At 42.2% G+C, this 18,509-nt stretch overlaps 1 protein-coding gene across 4 annotated transcripts in view; it reads left to right on the forward strand.

Annotated features, from left to right (window-relative positions):
* The window catches only part of CDAN1 (codanin 1), a 34,068-nt gene that overhangs the window by 2,703 nt on the left and 12,856 nt on the right, over positions 1-18,509 (forward strand). For all 4 annotated transcript variants that reach the window (XM_075754389.1, XM_075754387.1, XM_075754390.1 and 1 more), the window contains exons 2-16: positions 146-846; positions 2,408-2,632; positions 4,751-4,944; positions 5,379-5,498; positions 6,414-6,492; positions 6,896-7,016; positions 8,807-8,916; positions 9,617-9,706; positions 10,765-10,840; positions 13,013-13,221; positions 13,986-14,100; positions 14,921-15,064; positions 15,718-15,884; positions 16,520-16,601; positions 17,300-17,389. In XM_075754389.1, the coding sequence (XP_075610504.1) occupies positions 146-846; positions 2,408-2,632; positions 4,751-4,944; positions 5,379-5,498; positions 6,414-6,492; positions 6,896-7,016; positions 8,807-8,916; positions 9,617-9,706; positions 10,765-10,840; positions 13,013-13,221; positions 13,986-14,100; positions 14,921-15,064; positions 15,718-15,884; positions 16,520-16,601; positions 17,300-17,389 (2,523 nt within the window). The remainder of the gene's footprint in view (positions 1-145; positions 847-2,407; positions 2,633-4,750; positions 4,945-5,378; positions 5,499-6,413; positions 6,493-6,895; positions 7,017-8,806; positions 8,917-9,616; positions 9,707-10,764; positions 10,841-13,012; positions 13,222-13,985; positions 14,101-14,920; positions 15,065-15,717; positions 15,885-16,519; positions 16,602-17,299; positions 17,390-18,509) is intronic.

Below are 18,509 nucleotides of genomic sequence, written 5' to 3' on the forward strand. Positions count from 1 at the left end.
ATTTCAGTGACCTGCTTTGACAAGTCATGTTGGTTTTTTATTGTGTATTGCAATCCCGCAGTTACTACTTAAGTGAGTCTGGGCACATGGAAAGAAAGAATCAGATAGCATCTTTGTATTAATGTTTTGTCCTATTTCCTTGTAGGAGAACCACATCCATGACAAGCTGGTATCTCTTAGTTTGCTTCAGAAAGACTTTGTGCCTTTTCTGCTAAATTTTTTAAGGGAGCAGACCAGCCAGATTCTGACTAATGGACCCTCTACTCCTGCTAAAACTCCTAATTCCAAGGCCCACGGGAGCCAAAGGACAGGATCAGAAAGGAGGGCAGGCCACGCAACCAGCAGCCGAGTGCAGCTCTTTTCCCAAAGGACTTCAGTGACCACCTGCACCACAGATACCAGCTTTTCTCCTGCTGCAGCGTCCAGCAGCTCCTCTTCCTTTTCTGGGTCAAACCTGTCTAGCCCTTGTAGTGACTTCCCTAGCATGGTCTCCAGTAGCAGCCCGAGCTTTGGGTACAGCCCTGTGTTTAACCATGGTGAGAAGCGGTCATCTCAGAAGGCCAGCTTGGGGAGCTTCCTTACAGCCACGCCTGAAGCCCTGCCAGCAAGACGAGGCCGAAGGAGAGGCAACAGCTCGGTCAGTGCCTCTGGCCGGCAGGTAGCTCGGGATCTGGGGCGTTCCCTTGCTGAAGAGGAAGATGGAAAGAACGACAGCGTATCGTGGAGTGGAGGGAGAAGGAAGCGGAGTGAAGTGCCTCTTGTTTCTACCAGATCCCCACCCAGCCAGCTAAATCTTAACAACTTGGAGGAGTTTCCACCCATGGGTGCTGCCTCTGGCTGGACAAAGTAAGAGCAAGTCTGCCTTACTGTCTCATTCAGAATGTGCTGCAGGCTACTGTTCCTTGAGTAGCTCATCCTGTTGTATGTCTCCAGATACAGAAGACGCTGTAACAAACAATACCTGGGGGCTGGCTTCTGGGCTCCTTGGTCAGAACTGCTTTGTTATGGTTGCTGTGTAGGGGAATATTGCTTCAACAGGTGGTCAGGTTTCCACTCTGTGAACTCACCCAAGACACCTCTTTAGCCTCTCCCTTGTGATGCTGCCCAGAGCTTACCAGTGCACAGACTAGCTGATACGAAGCTGAGCACATCTTTGTCCTTGCCTGTTCTAAAAAGTCAGCGTTATTTTGGCTCTTCAGATTTCTTGTTTAACACAATAGCAATTGCTAATGAAGGGCTTTACTGATGCCAGCAAAAAAAGCTTTTGGATTGATGTTCTGTGGCTTCTGGTAACAGATGTTAGCGTGCAGCTTCATTTGTGCCCTGTGGTCATGGACAAAATAGCTTCTGGGCAGCTGAATAGTATTCTTTTTGGTCTGCAGCAAGCCCTGGTCTCCCTGGTGACTTTGGCTTAGCTTCTGGGCAGCTGTTTGTGTTGTGGTTGCCTCGGTCCTTTTCTCTTTTTCTTTGAGATTCTACTCTTTAAAATCCTCCTTACCAAATATAGGGCTTTCACATCAGCCTGTTTGCTCCATATATCAGGCACTGGCCTCTGAAAGTGGGACTTTCTAGTTGGACATGCAAAATTACAGCTGAAAATTGATGGGTCTGTGGGTTTGTACAGCAGATCCAGATGCTGGGTCTAGATGATGCTTTGGCCAAGGAAGAGAAGGTGTGTTTCCAGCATAGACAGTAAGTTTCTCTTCCTCAATTGCACTATGCTCAGCTAGGACAAAGAGTGAGGAAAAAGATCATGGAGTGTTTGGAAGCCAACACTATAGCGATTTTGAGAACACCATAGCAATTAATATGTAGCAACCAGCATCTCCTTGAAAAGTGTAATGCATTATGTTCCTGTATCTCATTGCCATTACGTGTCTTGCTGCATTACAGAGCCTCTTCCTGAAGGACAAATCTAGGTAGTTTATGCAGGAAGAATGGGTTTCCCTAAACTTAAAGGGCCAATGGTAACTCGGGAGCCTGGACTCCTACTGATAGACAATGGCAACTTTATTGACTTGTTTTTTTTTCTTGTGTTAGAAACTGCTGGTGAATTAGTTTCTTATGAAAATGAGACATATCCTGTCCTTTCAAATTGGAAGTGTTTGGAAGAGTTGTGTGGCACTGTGTTACCTGTTCTGTGACCTGATAATTGATAATTAATTTTGCAGGAAGGGTCAGCAGGCTGTTTTCAGCAGTCTATAGCTCCGTGACTTTTTATTTGGTGACCAGAATAAAGTCAGCAACTATACGTACAGTTTAGAAATTCAATATCCTGACTCCATATCCATTTTATTTTAGCATTAGGCTCTTCTGGAAGAGTTGCATGCATATCTGTCTTGAAACCTAATTATTTTGTTGTTGTTGTTTAGTTTCATTTCAGTGAAATCCCTTCTCACTTTTTCAGCAAAAGCAAACCATCAAGGCGAATCAACCCAACTCCTGTAAGTGCTGAGCGTCCACTCTCAAAACCAAAGATGTGCTTCACTTCTACGCCTGTCAGCCAGTCTCCAGCTGCTCGTTTTTCATCTGGGTCAAGCCTTGAGGCCTTTACTACTGTCCAGGAAGGAAACCCTACATCTGTGATAAGCAACAGCCTTCAAGAGGAGAGGGAGATGCTGAAGAAAGAACGGTACAGTCTGAGCAGGATGGTGATAGGCTTGTATTGATTCTTAATTCTTTTGTCTTAAGGTTGTACCAATATCAGAGTGGAAATCACCAGAAGAATAACCATAACAGATATTGGTGACCTTAAACTATAATTTGCCTAAAACCAAGTGTGACTTTGGTATCAGACTAGGATATAAATGCAGCTAGCTCATGTTTGTCATTTTAGATGTGCTGACTCTGGAACAATGACCCTCACTTTATCTTCCAAAGCTTAGTCAGTCCTCACTGCTTTCATAAGATTGTCTCCTCATGGGCTTGCCCATGTGGCTATCTCCTGTGCAGATTTCCTTAGATTGCACAGGCAAAGTGAGTGGGTTTGAGCTAGTGTAATTAGGCTGTGTTTGATGATTGCACCTATGATGGAAGACACAGCCTGGTTTGAAGAAAATGAGTTAATGATGCAAATGTGGGGAAATTGTTAATGATTTTGCAAGGCAGGCAGACTAACACAAGCTTACAGTCAGAGAAAATGGCACATGAGTTGTGTGAGATTCTGTTTTAAAAGTTACTACTGCAGTTATCTATTGAAAATTGTGTGCTGGGAGATGAGGTGAAATCTAGTTTCTAATTCTGTCTCCACTGTTCAGTTACTGTGTGACTTTCATCCTCTGTAAAATGCTATCACTGTTAGTCTGTGAGGATTGATACTTCAGGGAAAAAAAGCAAAGCACAGTAGTAGAGAAACTATTGTTTATAATTGCTGACAGAACTGTTGCTGTTCTCTGTAGATTTTGTTCTTGGGGAAACTCCTCAGGACACGTGGGTGGAATTCTTTTCCTGCTGAGCCTTGCAATTCACTTCCATGGGTTGAGAACGGGCTGAAGCAGACCCAGTAGTGTCTCATGAGTTACTGTTTGTACTGGACCTGTAACAGAACTGCTTAGGATTCAAACCTGCCTATGTGCACTTCCATGAAGGAAGCAGTATGGAAGCTGCTGTTCTGTCTTCAGTAGTGGTGCCCCGAGCCAACTGGGTCGCTTTGAGCAAGGGCAAAAGGTGAAATTCATGCTGAAGTAGATAACAACACTGAGACAGAAGTGAAGCAGAGTCTAACTACATTGTTGGAGCCTTACCTTGGTGGGTTTACAAAGTGCTTAATAAATAATTTTCTTCAGTCAGTCGGGTGCTTATGTTCATTGCAATGGAGATGTTATTAAATAACGTTTCTAGTTCCATTTTGGGACTAATTTGTTCTTCATTACAGTATTTCCACTAGAAATAGGCCAACAGAAAAAGTTCTTTGCTGCAGTTAAAAACATTTCTGTCTTCCCCACAGCCTTTAAAGTGATTTTTAAAGATTTTACTTTTGAGGCAGTGTGGTAAGAGGTGGTGTGATGTGCCAGTTGTGGATGTTCCATTGGGATCTTTAACAATCATTTGACATTGCTGTTACTGGCTTTTTTCCGGATTCTCATGTGTCTTACGTATGCCACTCTGCTGCTGCATTTTGGATGGCCTCTGTAGGTATATTTTTTACAATATCTATGTATTTAAGTGAGTGATCATTGTTGATTTAGAATCCAGCAATTCAAGTAGCTTGTTCTTTCTGTTGTTTAACTTGCCAGTGTGGGATTTCATCGGTTGTTGCATTGCCTTTTCACTTAGTGGTATTGGATCTTCTCAGGGGGTTGTTAACTTACAAATATATCTGAAGGTATGGATGTGAATCTTATTTTTGTAGTTTTTGTAAACTGTTTAGCTGTCAGAAATTGTACGTGCAAAAATTTTTTTAAGGACCTGGTCTCTTAACAGTTTCCATGTCCTTATCAATTTAGATGAGAAGCAATAACATAGGCTAGTTACATAATTTGATCAAAGTGCCACACTGTTTTAGCACAGTTGGAATTTGAATGTGATGATTTTGAGTCCTTTGGCTGTTAGCCCTGAGATCCTTTCTCATTAAGGGAAAGATGAGTTAAATTACTATAATGCTAAAAGCAGCTTTAGACAGTGTAAATGACATGGTTAGTTATTGCAGGAATTCCTCCATGCTAGACTGCAAGGGAAAGACCTCTTCTGGCTGCATGGCTGCTGTGTATCATCTTCAGTCACATGGTATGTTGCTGCGCTTGAATTTCAGATGCAAATTGCTGCACCAGGCATCTTCTCCTGCAGGGATATCTCTTGATCCTGGCACTCCTACTAAGCCTAGCTACACTCGCAGCGCCAGCCTTCCTGCTGAAAGCCATCTAGTGACCTGTGCAAATCCTATGAAGGTTTCCTGCAAGAAACAGTTGGAGTGTCTGGCACAGCTCTATTCATCGTGTATAGCAGGTGAAGACCCAGAAGATGTGAGATGGACCTTTCTTTTAGCTTTGAACTTGCATGTGTGTTTTGAGGGCGAGGTAGATGAGAAGTGAAAGTTGTGGGACAGTTACAGTGTACAAACAAATACCATCTGGAAAAATAGACTAAGCCAACATGGTTATTAAAATAAATGTGTGCTCGGTAAAAGTTCAGGGAAGGAGATAAACCTGATGCAGTACTCTGAGCTGCAGTAGGCTGAAGTTCTATGGTCCTGTCTGAAACCAGACCCTTCCCAAACGCATCTTTCCTGTAATTCCCATATTGATTTACACTGTGACTGTGTGGGGAGGGAGTTCTTTGCTGACAGTGCCATAAATCAGTTATCTGTCTTTTTATCTTCATTTATTAAAGCAGGTCAATATTGAATATCCACCTATAGTATCTATTTTCCTCTCTTCCAGAAAACCTCGTACCAAATATTTTTCTGGAGCTCTTTTTTGTTCTGCAGCTGTTGACATCTAAAGGCACGTCTACTGCAGAAGATGGGGATAGTGACCTTGAAGTCAATGAAAAAAGTAAAGGTAAACAATAGTACTGAGTGGAAACAATGTTACTTCGATGGAATGATAATGTGATACAAAGTAGCTGCCTTTAGCTTGGACAGTTAGTCTTAAATGCCATTGAAGTGCCTTTTTACCACTGTGCGACTCATCTGAGATGCTGACAAAAATCATGTATGTATGGGAAGTGCTCCGCAATATGATAGAGTGGGGTTGCTAGATACTGTTTGAATCTAGTTTTCTGCTGTTGTGTGAGATTTGCTGTAGCTACTTGCTAATGCTGACTTTCAGAGAGAAGAACAGATATTGTAAAGTCTTTCCTTTGTTGGTCCTTGCAACTCAAAAGCACTGTTGTTCTGCTATGTGTTTCTTAAGTTTAAGATTGGGTTACAAGTGCACAGGACCCATCCATATAGATATGTAACTGTTGCATTTGGGTTTTGGCAAACTTAGACTTAAGCTTGGTAGTACTTTGATATGGATATAAAAATCAAAAAGGTGGCTTTAAGATGAGACATCCCCACTCTCCCCACGTGATGGTCCTATTTGATTGACCTTTGTTTTACCACTCACTGATTCTTAGGGCTGAGATCAGGAACATGAAGTCTCTAGTTATGGGAACAACAACAAATGACTGGTTGCAGTTGGTGTACTTCTTGTCCTGGATCTGCTTACTGTTGGCCAGAACGTTGAGAAAGTATCTTTTCTTTCCCATACAGCACTGAACAATTCAGTTGCATTTAGTATGGGAGGGATAGGGATGGGAGGATTTGTCTATTTTGGTATCAGGGAATGGGAGCTTCTGGAAATTGGATACTGGTCTGGAAGACTGGTTTTGGATTTGGCAGTTCATACTTTCCTTGAGAGCTAATTGTTGGTATCTTAGTTTATAAATGGTGATAGGTGCTGTTGTCTCATGTTTCTTTTTTCCCTTAGATGCATCAGGGACACACCATTTCCAAAGTGTGCACAATTGTGTTTATTTCGCTGTTCAAGTCTTGGATTATCAGTATGAGTGAGTTGAATTTTTTTTTTTTTCCCTCTGCTTGTGTCTGCAGATGTGTGTGAGGAGGAGCGTGAGGGCTTGGATTTTACAGCTTTACCACTTACAGGCATGGAGTTGTTAATTTTCCCTCAAAACATACAAAACATACAGCTTGGATTTGGATGTCTGAGTTTTCCTTGCACTGATCTGTCTACTGAACTTCAGTGTGATTATGCAAGAACGGGAAAGTCATGAGTTGAGAGCAATAAAAAATGACCGTACAGCTGCGAGTAGGATTTGATGCTGGGTGCCTGGGGCTTAGAACTCTTTCCTTGCTTGCCTCATAAAAAATGAGCATAAGCATTTCTTTAGGTCTGATCATGTGTTCTTTATGTCTGTCTGTTTGTGGGTTTTATCCGCGTTGTCTTGGCAGAATTATTTCCCGTTTAGAAAAGGGGACACTGAAGCTCTTGGCTGAAAATGAACGGATTGCATCTTTTTCTCCCACCTTGCACGAGAGGCTCAGGCAGGCTTATGAAAGCAGCACAGCCAAGGTAAAAATTGGCAGATCTCAACTGGTGTTGCTTCATACCTTTGTGTTGTTGCTCTTTTATTTGTGATGGCTTTGATGTTAAACCTCATTCCTTCTGCTTTGTGTATCTTGTCATGTTGTCTTTGGCAAGTGTCTAAAAGCCACTTTTTTTTCTTGCCATAAGGTGAGTGAATTGCTAGGTCCAATGTTCGTTAGCTGTGTATCGCCACTGGCTAGCCTTATGTTGCGCTCCAGGGCCTGACCTCAACTAGCAACTTTGACAGGGTCAAGTTTTGCTTTTGAGATTCTCATCTAATAAACATGGATCCCAGAGGAATGATCAGTTAGATGCGATATCAGAATGTAGTTTTGAAGAACTGGATTTGTTCCACAGCTACAGACTCCTTTTAGGCAAACGAAGCTTCAGAGGAGACAATGCTGCCTGTGAAAACTGGTTTCCTGATCTAATCATCTGAGTTAGGGAACTGAAGCTGGATAGTAGGAATGGTTGGACTTGATCTTAAAGGTCTTTTCGAGCCAAAATGATTCTATGAATGCCTTAATGTATTTTTTTATCTTGTTTCATCCATCTTTTAAAAATAGAAATTGCTCTTGGCAAAGAAAGTACAGTGTACTTTCTGACACTAGGGCATGTCAATAGCTGAGCTTTGTGGCTAAAACTGTAAATAAAAGTCTCTTGTTACTTGAAGACATAGGCTTTTCAAATAGGAGAAAGAATAATACAGAAATTGCCAGCCACTATACTGCGTTCTCTGGAGCCCTATATTGAAGGTACACTTGGGCTCTTGGCAGACCATTCTTTTCACACTGTATCAATACTGGTTGCAATCTGTTTTGCAGTGATTTCTTATCCCAAACACAACTACAGGCTGGGCGGAGAAAGGATTGAAAGCAGCCCTGAGGAGAAGGGCTTGGGGATGTTGGTGGACAAGAAGTTCAACATGAGCCGGCAGTGTGCGCTTGCAGCCCAGAAAGTCAACTGTATCCTGGGCTGCATCAAAAGAAGCGTGACCAGCAGGTTGAGGGAGGTGATTCTGCCCCTCTACTCCACTCTGGTGAGACCCCACCTGGAGTACTGTGTCCAGCTCTGGGGGCCCCAGTACAAGAAAGACATTGAGCTGTTGGACTGAGTCCAGAGGAGGGTCATGAAGATAGGAGAGGTGCTCCAGCCCTCTGATCATGAAGACAGGCTGAGAGAGTTGGCATTGTTCAGCTTGGAGAAGAGAAGGCTCCAGGGAGGCCTTACAGCAGCCTTCCAGTACCTGAAGGGGGCCTGTTTACAAGGGCATGTAGTGATAGGGCTAAGGGGTAATGGCCTTAAGATGAAGGAGGGGAGATTTAGATGAGATACTAGGAAGAAATTCTTCCCTGTGGTGGGTGGTGAGACACTGGCACAGGTTGCCCAGAGAGGTTGTGGATGCCCTCTCCCTGGAAGTGTTCAAGGTCAGGTTGGATGAGGCTTTGGGCAACCTGGTCTAGCGGAGGGTGTCCCTGCCCGTGGCAGGGGGGTTGGAACTAGACGATTTTTTAAGGTCCCTTCCAACCCAAACCATTCTGTGATTCTTAGAGAGATGAGATGCTTCCACTCGTAATGCCTCTAGCGTAATGTCGGTTGTACAACTGTTGGTGTTTACTAGCAGTTAGCAATTGGGAAATGGCTAGTGTCTGAACAACTCAACTGCTGATACTTGGTTTCCTCATCACGTTTTTTCCCCTACTTTTTTTAGGTCTCATTGTTGGATAAATTAGAGACTTACATTAGTCTAATAGCTGCCTTTATATTTTTACCAGGTGTCTCTCCTGCTGCCGTGCTCTGTACAATCTGTTTCTTTTCAGCCAGAAACTGACAATCGCTCTAACTTTCCCAGTGATAGAGCATTTCACATATTTAAGAAACAAAGGTAAGAGTCTTCTACTTTTACTGTATAGCTCAGAGGGTGTAATCTTTCCATGATTGTAAACAACGGATATTAAGAATGTCTCATATATGCTACATGCGGTAGAAAAATCTTGAGATTTTCACTTTAATAAAAAAAAGACAAAAGTCTTTGTCCATACTGACTGCAGGAGCTAAATGCTTAATGTCTTTAGAGAGAAGCAGCCTAATTCTTCAGAAGTTATTGAGAGTTCTGGTAAGTGCCAGTACAGTGTGTCACCCTACTGGATTGCTTCTGCACATAAATCTGGTACGCTTTTATTCTTCCTGCCACCTCCCTCCACACTTACAGCCGCAAGGTAAGGGGAGAATGGCAAGTTGTCTTGGTCCTTTTTTCTCTTCTCATAGTTATTGTTTCATGTGGCTTATTTTTTTCCTGCCTCTCAGTCTTCAGTATGTCTGGTAGTGGGTGTTTTGGTCATTCTGTCAGAGTTTGGGCTTAACAAGCTTAAGCACTTGCTGTCAAAGATGTGGAAAATGGAAACTCGCTAAAGTACCGCTAACATTAATGAGTTTTGCAAAGGTATCTGAATACTTAGAGGCTTGAGTTATTTAATCCAAGGTAGATTCTTGCTGGGGAATTTAGGACCAATAGAATATTCAGTTGTTGTCACTTCAAATTTTGAAGAGTAGGAATTCATATCCTTAAATATTTTGATTCACAGGGATATCTTTTATGAACTGCTGCGTGAATGGGAGGATAACCATGAAAAAACTGGCTGGGACTTTGAAAGAGTTCTGGGCAACAAGATCAGGTAGGACCCTTATGCAACTTCGGCTAGCTCTTTAATTTAGCTGAATTGCTGGTGCAGCATGCTAGACTCAGCGTCCAAAGTTCCATATTCTTCCTAATAGTCTTCTGCACTAATCTGTAGGGAGCTGTGCTTCTTGGAAGATATCGTCCCCCTAAACTTGCTTCTGTAGTTAAAAGTATTGACTGTTATCTTAAAGAAACAAGCCATAAGTGGCAAGGGCCTAATTTGATCAGTCTTGGTGTGGCTTTTTCCCTGTTCATAATCACAGAAAAAACCACTCTCACAGCCAATACATTGTGGTCTGAACATTGTTATTGTATACACTTCTGTGTGCATTTCATGTTTCCAATGCCCCACTGCTTTTAAGTGTGGAGAAGTATGTTTTATGTTCAGAAGTTCTTAGCTCTTCTAATTATTTCTGGGGGGTCCTAGTGTATTGGCTCTGAAAACAACTGTGGCTCTTTCCATGGAAAGCAAACTGTTTTATTAATTTATTGCTTTATCATTATAGAGTATATGTAAAGAAACTATTACAATTTTGAAAGCAGTTGCCTTGTGGGTTTCTATGTTAGTCTTAACCACCAGCCTACTCAAGTTACGTGTATGAAGGTGACTTTTCACGCCAGGAGCAAAACAAGGCTGAGATTTAAACTGAGAAATTTTCCTTCTCTTTGGGCATCAGAAGTACTGCTGTTGCTGTTTTTTTACTTGCATATGTGTGAACTCTCAACTCACTGCTCTGCACAGGGGAGAGTGGGAGCTGAACGAGTTAATTTTCTTTCTAAATAACAGCATTACTGCAGGAAAGGAAGAGAGTCTTTTTATCTCAAGAGCTGTGTTTGCTCTGCAGGTGCTCAGAGAGAATTTTTGTTTCCATGGTCAGCAGGTGGGGCTCAGTTCTTGGGAAACCTGGTTATAAATATGTTGCTTTTTGCAGTGGCCTTTGGAGGTTGCTTTTGTAAAAGCAGTTATTTTATGCTTTTGGTATAGTTTGAGGTAAAAACACTTTTTTGTACCACAGAGATCCAGTCAGCATTTTGTGATGTTTTCCTTCACAGGGCCATGATGGCTCACCTATCTGCAACCTGCAACCACAGCCATTTTGCCAGGCTCTTTCAGAAACAGCTTATCCAGGTAAATGACTTTTTTTTTTGTGAAGATATACATCAAAGCTGATGTGATCCTTTCTTGGCCTGAGAAAACAAACTGTGTCTTGCAAGTTTCTTTGAGATTTTACTATTGAAACCTTTTTGGGAGAGCCATGACTTCAGGATGGGAATTTACTTCCTTTCCAGAAATATAATTCAGTGATAAATTACTGATGAACTTTGTGTAAATCAGGGGTAAGGCACACTGGGCACATCATGAGCTGTGAAAATTCTTTCTTGATGGTTATTTACTTTGACTTCTAATTTTAGACCAGTTATAATTTTTAGAAATTTTAAGGATGTACTTTGACATGTATCAAATGCAGAGGTTCCTAATTATGTTCATTAGCAACATAAGTGTACTACCTACAAAGAGTCTCTGGTTCTTCTATGTAACACTGCAACAGCCTCTTTTTGATATAGGATTGCTGTGGTAGTTTACAGGGGTTTTTTTGGCCGGTTTCAAGCATGATTTGACTTCACTGTAACTGAAGCAATGAAGAAAGAAAAGATGGTTCTGATTGGAGCGTAGATATTCACTGTATTCTCTATAAATGGCCAGCTTATCGATGGGTTCCTTTTGGATAGCAAAACAGACACAAACCTCCCCCCTCCTTGAGTATTAGCTCACACACATTGCCAGGAAGTTGCAAGCTGTTAAAAATTCCTCTAGTGTCCAGTCTGAATTTGCATCGATGTCCTGTCTGATGTGTGTGTTCAGGGAGATTGTGGGAAAGAGGTGAAGAAGGCCTTTGTTGCATCAACAGGATTTAATTAGTCCTCGGTACTGTATTTCTCCTTTATATCTGTGCCTTAATGAAGGCTGCAGGGTTTCACAAGGGTAACCAAAGATTTAAACTGGTAACTAGGAGTCTTCAGTGAATCTGATGTGTCTGACCAGAAAGTGATTTGCAGAATCTTCTGTGAAATTATGATACTTGTGCAGAAAAGGACCTATACTGAGGGTTTGTGTTGAGGCCTGATAATTTAAAGGTTGGGAAGTGTAACAAGATGTTCTTTTGGGAGGGGAGGATGCTCAGCTTGGAATAAATGGACCTAGTAATTGTTCTCTTGATACATAGTTTAATGTTGCTTTTTAGTATGATCTCACTCATTAAAACTATCCTGACTTAGGTGTAGGAGTACACAGTCATCTTTGCCCTCTACTCAGCATTGGTTAGGTTACATCTGGAGTACTGTGTCCAGTTCGGGGCTCACCAGTGCAAGATAGATACAGACTTACTGGAGCGAGTCCAGCACAGGGGCACATAAATGATTAAGGGACTGGAGCATTTTTCATATGAAGAGAAGCTGAGAGAGCCAGGACTGTTCAGCCTGGAGAAGAGAAGGTTCCAGGTTATCTTAGCAATGTGTACAAATGCCTGATGGGAAGGAATGAAGAGGAGCCAGATTCTTCTCAGTAGTGTTCACTGACAGGACATGAGGCAGTGGACACAAACTGAGAAGGGAATTCCATCTGAACCACAAGACGACATTTCTTTTCTGTGAGGGAGGTTAAACACTGAAACAGGTTGCCCAGAGGGGTTGTAAAGTTCCAATTTGTGGAGACATTCAAAACTCAATCGGATGTGGTCCTGGACAACTTGCCGTAGCTCACCGTGATTGAGCTAGACGGTTGGATTAGATGATCCACGAGGTCCCTTCCAACCCAAACAGTTCTACAATTCTGTGATTCTTTTGAGTCTTGAATAGTATCTATGTGCTCAGGAGAGCAGGGACATTAATTTTTTGACTTTAACTCTCTGGAAACTCCAGGAAAATCTGGTCTGGGAATATATAGTGCAGTATCACTGTCCTTGGAGATTGGGCTAAAGATCCTACTGAGTGGTTCATAAGGCCACATGAGTGATAGTTGTTCTCTCCACACATCCAGATGTAGTCTGCTAGATGTGCTTGACTTAGATGTATAGGATCAGAATTCCATCTCTCGATCTCTAGGCTGTTTATGGCCAAGGTGAGTAACATGTTTTGGCATGAGGAAAAAGAGATCTGTATGTGAGCCGCCTGAAAAGGCCATGCTTGGATTATTCCTAAAACAAAGTCTAGCGAGGAATTGAGAATATGTGGGCTGAGAGATGAAGCGAAATGATGCCTTATTACAAATTTTCCACCTCACTACTCTTTCTGTCCCCTGAAGATGTGTAAAGGTCCTATTGGAGGTGGCGCAAGCTGGGGAGACACCCCAGACCAGGATGTCCTTAACATGCTGGGCTCTGATAATCTGAGTCGTCTGAAGAGGCTGCAGGAAAGATTTGTCGTTCCTCAGAGCATCAGAGGACCTTGTCCACCCCCTTCGTTCCCAGGGTGCCAGCAGTTCTTCAGGGACTTCATCCTCAGCGCAGGAAGGTTAGCTGCCCATGGTTGCCGTTTCCTTGGTGAAGTGTGTGGGCAAGTGGGCAAGAACACCAGCATGCTGCTCTTGCAGCAGGGAGTAGTCCAGAGAGCTTGGGGCATGGTGAAACCTAGGAAATGTTTTTAAGCTCCATAAAACTACACTTAGTGTTCTTGTAGAGCACACACGGTGAACATGTTAATAAGCAGGTTCTGTCTGGAGCACAGAATGTGCTTGTGTGTGTGCTACATTAGCTTAGACTATATGGTAATAATCTTCCTCCTTATAAACCCCTAACATCTTGTCACAGGCCATCACCATAGTGCCAAGGCATGTGGTGCTGCATAGCAAGGGCACTGGACTGGCCCAGTGTTTCTTACGTTAGTGCATGAAGCTAAGGAGTTAAAGGATGAAGCCAGGTTCATGGTTTTCTTTAATGAATTTTTCACAATCCACAGCATGGAGGAGTTGTGATCTATGGGAGATTTGAATCTTAAATTTAGTTACTTTGCAGCTTCCTGCTCCAACAGATCCATATTGTTACTCTTATGCTGGGAGTGGCTAAATAGTGTCTGTTTGAAAAAGTACAAAATAAGAGTGGAAAAGAAGGGGGTCAGCCACTACTAGTCCTGTCCTTGCTTGTCTTCAGTCTGTCACCTTGGATGTCTGCTGATGCTTGATGCAACTCAGGAGACAAGCTTGAAATTTTGCAGTGTGTTAGTTGAGGTTTTACTGCTGTTTACAGCCCAGTCTGACTCATCATCCTCTTTTGCTGAAGTTACCAGTTCAATCAGCACCTGATGGATAGTCTGTGCCTGAAGATACTTGAGCTGGATGGCCTTACTCTGGTGGAGCATGAACACAGTGATGGGGAAGCAGATATGGATGAACAGGTAAGCTTGTTTTTTTGCAAACACACCTGGCAGGAATTTCCCTGAACTGTTCCTGTACCCAAAGAATTACTGGCTTGATTGTGAGTTGCCTTGGAGCTTCCATTGCTGTATGTGCAGGACAAGAGCTTCTTCATTTGGTTTTGTCATAACTCTGCAAGGTGGTTACTGATTCTCAGCCCGTTGCCATTTACTTTTATGCTTCAGGGTGCTTCATAGAACTGTGTCGTAAGAGATGATGCACAATAGTTTGAAAAGTGAGAGCCTCTTTTTAGGTTGTTAGTACCCTGTGTTAGATCAGTGAAGTAACTGAGTTCAATTGTTGCACTCAGTAGCAATAGCTTCTTGTTACTTTTCCATGTAGAAAGATTTTAGTTAGAATGAATTTGTAATCCTGCCTGTCCATACCTGTTCAGATATTTCTTCACTTGTCTGTACCTGTCAGAAGTGTCATTGCTTATAGTCTATTACCAAAGTAGCAGCCAAAGGTTGATGAAAACTTGCAGTGCAGTAATGGTATAAAGGAGGCAACATGAGATAGCTCTCTGGCCTCTCAACTCCAAAGTTGTTAATATGAAGCTATGATTGAGTAGCTGCTTGTTTTAGAAAGCTCTCGAATTAATTTCTTCTCACTATAAGTGAAGCAGTGGAGGCAGAAGCAATTTAAAATGCTTGATAAATATTTATTTTGGAAACGTAGCTTCATCCCTGCTTCTAATAAAGGTGTGTGGTCCTTTTACATGAAGGGAGTGGAAGTTTAGTGTAGGTAGTTACTTTGCCAGTTTAAGGTAGCATTGCCCCAGCTTGCTTTTCTTCCTTTCAGGATGAAAAGAAGCGTTTCACTGTGGTCCTATTAAGCCTACGACTCCTCGCCAAGTTCCTGGGGTTTCTTGTTTTCTTGCCATATCGCACTGCGGAGCAACCAACTAGAGACTTGCAAGACGCTGCAGTAGCGTTAAGGAACCAGGTAAGAAACCAAACTCTTTTAAGAAATCTAATGTGGCCTTTGGTTGACAGGCAGGTTTCCTAATCCAAGGAGGTGATTATGAATAGCTATCCCCTTTCAAAGTGAGCCAGTGGTTCCTGGGATGATGTTACACTGTTCTGTGCCCCTGCTGCATATTCTGGGATTCGGAATAAGGGAAAGAAGAGTTTGTGTAAGGTAGAAAAGAGGGAGCAATGCACTGATGGTGAGGTACTCAGTCTTCAGTTATTTCTGCTAATCTGGGGCTGTCGTACCAGAACCCTAACCTAGCTAAGATGACTTGTATTTATAGTGTAACATCCAGCTACCAGGAATTTTTTGTTAGTTTAGCACCCATCTCCTAGCAGTGTGTCATACTGAATGCAAGGAGGCAGGGGTTAGACCTTGACTCCACTTGTACATGGTCAGGTTTATAGCCTTACTTTTGAAAGTCTCAGTGGGACCTCTGGATGTTGTCATAGTGTGGTTTTTACCTCTGCTCATGTGCAAAGAAATGTCACAAAAGCCAGCAAGTCACCTCTTACTTGTACAGAAGATGAAATCCTACAAAGAAAAGTTGTGATATAGATAAAGTTTTTCCTTAAGTATCAGAAGGTAACTTCAAGCTGCTGCTTTAACTTCTGTTGTCCATTAAGACCCTGCCTGTACTGGATATATTGAAGCTTCTGAGACAATCTATTCGGGATCAACGTTCTATCCTGACTGTTCCTTGGATTGTGGAGTACCTTTCCCTTGTGGATCATATTGCTCCTTTCCTTGATTACTACAGGAAAGTATTTTGTCTCTTGCTGCAGGTATACAGGTAAGAGCCTGGGAAAAGATACTTGTTTAAGAACTCTTCTGTGAAGATTTGCTTGCTCAGATGAGGTGCCTGGTGTTTGAGAATTTCAAACTAGGGCCAGCATGCATTCTGATAAAAGTTCATGGTTTTTTGCAAATCACAAACACTTCTTATCTTATGTAATGCTGCAAAGGGAGCACATCCTACACTCAGAGATTAATATTTGATTTAAATATGCGTTTTTTTCATTAAGTAAACAAAATTCTTTAAATCCCCACTCGCTCATTCTACATCTGCAGCTGTGAATTTTAAACCTTGAATTTGAACCTTAAACGTACAAGGTCTCCCATGGCTAAATAATGCGGTAGTTTTCTTTCCTATATACATGAGGAAAATTTGAAGCACATTCTAGAGAGTTACTTTACACTGGCTTTTCCAGTGTAAGTAAACTTAAACCAGCATGTTATTCAGATGCACATGTACAAAAAGTAGAGCTTGCCCTCCTCTCTTTAGGCAGACAAGTAGGGAACGTGTACAGGGTGACAAATAATGTAATTAAAAAGCGAGTGGTTTGGGATTTTTTTTTTTTTTTTGGGTAATGAAAATTGAGCTACTGAAATCTAACACTCTCTCTTGCTGCTTTTGCTGTGTGGCAGGTTAATGGTCCTGTCTGAAGATAAGAAGATGAGTTTCCTGAACAAGCTGCTGATCCTTGCAGTTCTGGGTTGGCTTTTTCAGGTAGAGTCTCCTGTGTGCACACAGCTCTTCCCTGAAGAAAAAGCAGGACACAGAACTCAATAGAAAATAGTATTGAAATGAGTTAAAACATTGCAAAACAGTAGGTTGTTGGTTTGTTGGGGTTTTTTGGGTTTTTTGGTGGGTTTTTTTTTACACTAATGTGTTAAGAATCCTCTGTATTCTAATTCTAATTATTTTCCTTTAGTGGAGTTGTGTGAAGCAACATTTTTTTTTCCAATTGGAATTCTCATTGTTGCTGATACACATTCTGTACTTATAAATCTGGATCCTTGTAAGCAAATTGACAGCTGATTCCTGTTAGAACTGGAAGCTCTTGTCACAAAGATGGAGTCCTAGCTGGCAGCCTTGAATTACTGGGAAATTTTTTGTCTGATAAAGGGATGATGTGTGATGAACTTTTAAAATCCTTTTGTGCCTTCAGTTGGAAGCAAGGTGACTGGTTAGCAGGAACCTGTTGGAAAGGTGAAAGATGAGGAGGGTAAGAAAGGTGGCTTATGTTATGGTGATCAAACTAAATTTTTACTTTCATGGAAGGGCTCTCCTTATGGCGGAGAGGATCCTTAGTGCTAGGTTTTTTTGTGGTGGGAGGTTAGTGAGATTTACACCATTTCTGATAAAGAGGGCAGTAAAGTTATTGACTGCTGTTTAGGTTGTAACTACTGGGCTTTCTGTTTCAGGTTCCATCAGTCCCTGAAGAGTTGTTTTTTACCACTGATGTCAGGCAGGAGGGATTGATGATGGATAGTGTGACATCTGCTCAGGCTTTGGTGAGTTAGTGCAACAGCATGTCCTCTGGATCTGTGGATGAGGACCTACCATGGCCTCAGAAGTTCAAGATTTTATCAGGATTTTGGCTTCAGCAAGGCTGCATTGCGCATATGTAGGCCAATGGATGTGATGCCCCAGTTTTTCCAAGTCCCTCAATTGCATTTTATCCTGGATCGTAAACTGTGTGTGTTACAGCTCTGGGGCTTTTGTCAGGCAGGAGCCATCTCACCTGCTGCTCCAATGGCTTGCAGAATAGGTGCAAAGTTATGCTGGAGGATCAGATGCTGTTTTCATGCTCACTGATTGTTGCAGTACAAGGTGAGCTGATAGAACTGTAGCTCTTCCCAGAGATAAATAATAGTAATGGTGAACTCAGCAGAAATAGTAAGATGAGACTATAAGAGCAAGGTTGCTGTCTTTGGAATCACCTGTTTCCAGCTGCATGATAGAGGGTAATTGAACTGAAAATAGTGTGAGTGAGCAGAAAAGGAGGTGAGTTTATGACCTGTGCAATGTTTCAGGTAACTCCCAGACATGCCAGAGAATACATAGTATTCCTCGAAAAATCAGTGGTATGTTTGCCAAGATACGTGTGTATCTTGTTCTAATTAGAAAGGTCTATTTTGCTCTGTCTCTTCAGTGGCAGAGATAAGATGCAGAGATCAACTGATTTTTTTTCCCAAATGAGTGCAGTACGCACTGCTTGTGTGGATGGGATCTGAAGTTGCTTTTCCTCCCATGCTTTTGGCTGTGCTGTGTAATACTGGGGTGAGGTTAGTCCACAGTGCCGTGTTCCAATGAGTCTCGGTGAGGACACCTGTGGAGATGCAATGCATAGCAGATGTGCCTCGTTTATTCTCCTCCATGGATAGGATTCTCTTCTACAAGTAGCAGCTGCAGCAACAGTCCTGGTGTCCTGTTACCATCAGCTTTCAGCTGGGCTTTGACAGTGATCAGAAGCAAAGGTTGAGCTACACTAACTAAATGTAGAACAGCTCATTGTGTGTTACAGGGCTGAACTGAACACTTGGGCTGCAAAGATAATAATTTTACTGTGGATTTGGAATCCAGTTGTTTTTCTGGTTTTCATGGAAAGGCAGTTCTGAAACCTGCCTGTGA

The sequence above is a fragment of the Balearica regulorum genome, chromosome 5 (assembly GCF_011004875.1).
Source record: "Balearica regulorum gibbericeps isolate bBalReg1 chromosome 5, bBalReg1.pri, whole genome shotgun sequence".
In the NCBI taxonomy this organism is placed as follows: Eukaryota; Metazoa; Chordata; class Aves; order Gruiformes; family Gruidae; genus Balearica; species Balearica regulorum.